General features: G+C 37.5%; 1 protein-coding gene across 1 annotated transcript in view; it reads right to left on the bottom strand.

Moving 5' to 3' along the window:
* DCLK2 (doublecortin-like kinase 2) overlaps nucleotides 1-3,895 on the bottom strand; it is a gene marked incomplete at its 5' end in the record, with an annotated part of 85,304 nt that overhangs the window by 10,974 nt on the left and 70,435 nt on the right. Inside the window, one exon of the mRNA XM_010024057.1 lies at nucleotides 2,015-2,161. Coding sequence (XP_010022359.1) covers nucleotides 2,015-2,161 — 147 coding nt within the window. The remainder of the gene's footprint in view (nucleotides 1-2,014; nucleotides 2,162-3,895) is intronic.

Raw genomic sequence — 3,895 nt, 5'->3', positions numbered from 1 at the left:
GGGAAAGAAGAGAAAAATGATATGACCATTGATTGCCATAGTTCAGCTGGAGCTAGGGTTCATTGGAGCTGTCTGCCAGCTATCTAGGTCAGACCATGATACAGCCTTCAGCAACTAGAGGGGGAAGAAAAACCCCAACCCTAGAATGCTAGGAAGTTTTAAATATATTAAGAAAAATATAAAACTCTCCTTCCACTTGATTACGACCTAGAGTTTCAAATGGGATTGGCAGCTACAATCAGATTTATTTAACATCTGTGACTAATTTAGCATAAATCTAGTCTGCATACTGAATATTTCACAGACAAATGTCTTCCCTAAGCTTAGTCTAGGCAAGTTCAGTATGGGAGTGAGAAAGCTGACTGAGAAGTGTTTAGGTTTCTGTGCAGATCCAAGTGTTTCCTTACAGCAAAGGAAACAACATCCCTAAGAAACTAATCTCAGTTTTGTTCTTAAAGTAAAACATTTATGTTGATACGATTTCAGTGGGATCTAATTTTCTAGAATGTAGGACTCCAAAATTTCCAGAATGGCTGAATTAATTCAATTTACTCAAACAACTAAATACTGTACGGCAGCAAACCCTTCCTTCATTCTCCTGTGTAATTCATATAATTAATAGAAACACTTGTTCTCCTTCATATAACATCTCCATATCTGCTATTACTCTTATTTTTTGTATTTTTAAATGCATGACTAGTAAAGAGAATGTAATTCAGATGGCTGGATGACCCTGTGCAAACTAACTACTAACTTAGTAGTAGAACTACCTACTTGCAATTACAGGTAGCAATTAATGGGAATTATTTGCATTTACATTCAATACCAGTATGTTATCTTAACATTCTGCCACTGTCAATCACAGTAAATAAGATTTGCATCTGTTGAGTAATCTCTTTAGGCTTTCTAGGCAGAAGGACATTTGCCTATTTATAAATGATTCAATCACTAATGAGAGCTTAAAATTTCTTTGGACTGGCTGTGTTTGAAGATGCACTGATAGTGTGACTTCCACCTTCATTGTCTTCCTCTGAAGTGCTATGTTGCTGTGACTACATTTTTAGATGACGCATACACTCTTCCCCCTTCCTTTTGCTAAACAATCTAATTTATTTGAGGGCTTATTAAATTGCTAAACACTGTCAGTGGAATTAGTTGGGAAATAATTGACTATTAATTGGAAATACATTCAGGTTCTGATGCTATCTTTGTAATAGTTTAAAATCTAGTCTGGGATAAGCCATGGCTCCGATTCTAGTTGCAACCTCATTAAACAGGATTGACAAACACCACAGAAGGCTTTAAGAAATGCCTACTGTGTGTTGATGAAAGCTACTAGCATTCCTGATGACAGTGGCTCAAGCAGGGAAGATTATGGCCCTGTTCAGTGTACAACACGTAGTATCTAATACTCAGTATCTAATACATAAATATAACCTCTGTGTATAAGCAAGATAGCATGCTGTTCTGTGAACTGTAGCCTAAGCAGTTCCCAAAGCAGACTTCATGGTAATTCTTGTCTCTGTTGAAACAAAAGTAGTCAGTACCGTACTAGGATGAAACAAATGTATGGATAGAGTTAATTCCTGGCTAGACTACTGGTAAATCATCAGAAAGATGTTCCTTCTATGGCAGTGAAAGAGGAAAAAAAAATTTGCTCAAGATGGTAACCATATGATTGTTCAAAGAAATGGCACCCAGCCCACCTTTTCTCTCGCTTGCAATCTATAATAAATAATTCATCAATATAGCTTTAAAATTAATTGTTTTATGAGACAACACTCCTGCTTATCCAAATGGCAACCAATTAAAATGTAAATAAAGATAGGTATAAGGACAGGTCTGAGCACAGCTCGCTTGGGTTATGGTTGATTGCTATCTCCTGGCAAAAGAATTGTTTCATAGATGCTTATTTTTTTGCTGCTCTCTGCTCAGCTCCTTGACATTTATATACAAGCATGTGCATTACTGAAAACAAAGTATGAGAAAATCTTTGAAAAAAAATGGAACATACCAGGAGATTTTCTGGCTTGATGTCTCTGTGCACAATGTTGAGACCATGGAGATACCTGAGTGCACTGGCTAGATTGTAGACCATTGCACTCCCATCTCGCTCTGTGTATTTTGTAGAAGAAGTGATAGCATCAAATAGATCTCCCCCCTAAAGAAAGGGAAAGACAATAGATCACTACATGAAAAATAATAAAGATGATGATTTCATAAAAAAGCTGTGTAAAATCTTCCTTTATAAAAGGTATGCTCATGTGGCTGTTAAACAGCAAAAAAATTATTTTGCTGAAATATGATCTTGTCACCAAGATACTAGACTGCAATTTGGGTGTTCTACAGTATTCTCAACTATACTCCAGGCTCCTGATGTCTAAGTTTAGGCAAATCACAGCTCTTCTCTGTCTTGATTTCATTCTGTCGATCTTCCTATCTTTGATCACTCATTTATATTACCTACAGGTACAGGCACACAGTTGCCCTTTTCTCCATCTTATTAATACCTTTACATAGCAAAACAACAGTCCTGATTTTGAGTAAAGCTTAAAGTAATATAAACTAGCCCAATAATAAAAAACCTAAGGTAAGAAATTTGCAGCAATTATAATGAACTGCATACTAGAATTTCTGTAGATATTGAATATTCTATAGATCTATAGATGTATGCCCCATCCCTGGAAGGCCAGGTTGGATGGAGCTTTGAGCAACCTGGTCTAGTGGAAGGTGTCCATGCCTGTGGCAGGGAGGTTGGAACTAGATGATCCTTAAGGTCGCTTCTAACCCAAAGCATTCTGTGATTCTACGATATTGCAGAAATATCAAATAAATATAGCTGAAGAGGACAACCACCATCAGCACGATCTTTTCCAAGCTAAATGATTGTATGATTCTACAATAGACCGAAGTGCAGAACCTACAGGTGATTTATAAATGTGCCATTTGTTCAGTTTCTGATTATGGATGCCCTATTCCTCTTGGAATACATAACAACGCGTAAGCGAGTTACTGATGCAGCATTTCCAGCCACTGCAACAAATTTTATGTGGGTGTCTCTATGATGGTTACTGTGGATACATCTGTAGGAGTGATCTGTCTGAGCTGTGGGTGGCATTCCAAGCATTTCAATACATGTGGAAGAGAAGCAGCAATTCAGGAAAGCGGGGCCAAGATGGCGGTGTATTAAAATAGATATTTAAAAAAATGCTGTCTTAAAACCAAAAAGTTCTCTACGATATAAAAATAGCATCTAGAAAGAAAGAGAAATAGGTAGACTACAGAAATTAATGAATTCAACAGCTACAGACTTTATTTAGAGGTTTCTTAGGCTGGCAACCATTCTAGAAGGGACTCCTGAATGTAAAAATGTTTTAGACAAATAAGAAGTGGTGACGATGATGATGTATATTATTTGTAACTGATATGCCAATCAAGCTGATATGCACTGTTGCTGTCTGTGTACAGAAAACAGACAAGAGAGTGCATGGCTAAAACTTATTGCAACTTGTGTGTTTGGTTCACAAGGTGACAGCAAAATGAAGATTTTGTTTTCTCTGTACATGTATGAAAGCAGCATCTATTTTCTGATGAACTGGAAAAAGGTGAGTGAATGTTTGATATAAGCAAAACAGGCAAGGTTTTTGGAGTTGTAATTTTGCTGGACCATAATCAGTTGAGTTTAAACTATTCATTGTATCTATTTTCTACTACGGTGTCGTGGTTCAAGCCCAGCTGGCAACATGGAACCACGCAGCCGCTCGCTCACTCCCCCCCTCTTTCTTCCTCCTCCTGCTCCCGGAGGGATGGGGAGGAGAATCAGAGGAATGTAACTCCCACGGGTTGAGATAACAGCTCTCCAGTAACTAAGGTATAATACAAACCACTACTGCTA

Source organism: Nestor notabilis, unplaced genomic scaffold (genome assembly GCF_000696875.1).
Source record: "Nestor notabilis isolate BGI_N333 unplaced genomic scaffold, ASM69687v1 scaffold11251, whole genome shotgun sequence".
NCBI classification, from domain to species: domain Eukaryota; kingdom Metazoa; phylum Chordata; class Aves; order Psittaciformes; family Psittacidae; genus Nestor; species Nestor notabilis.
The sequence above is the reverse complement of the archived record's forward strand: the minus strand, read 5'-3'. Positions and strand labels throughout refer to the sequence as shown.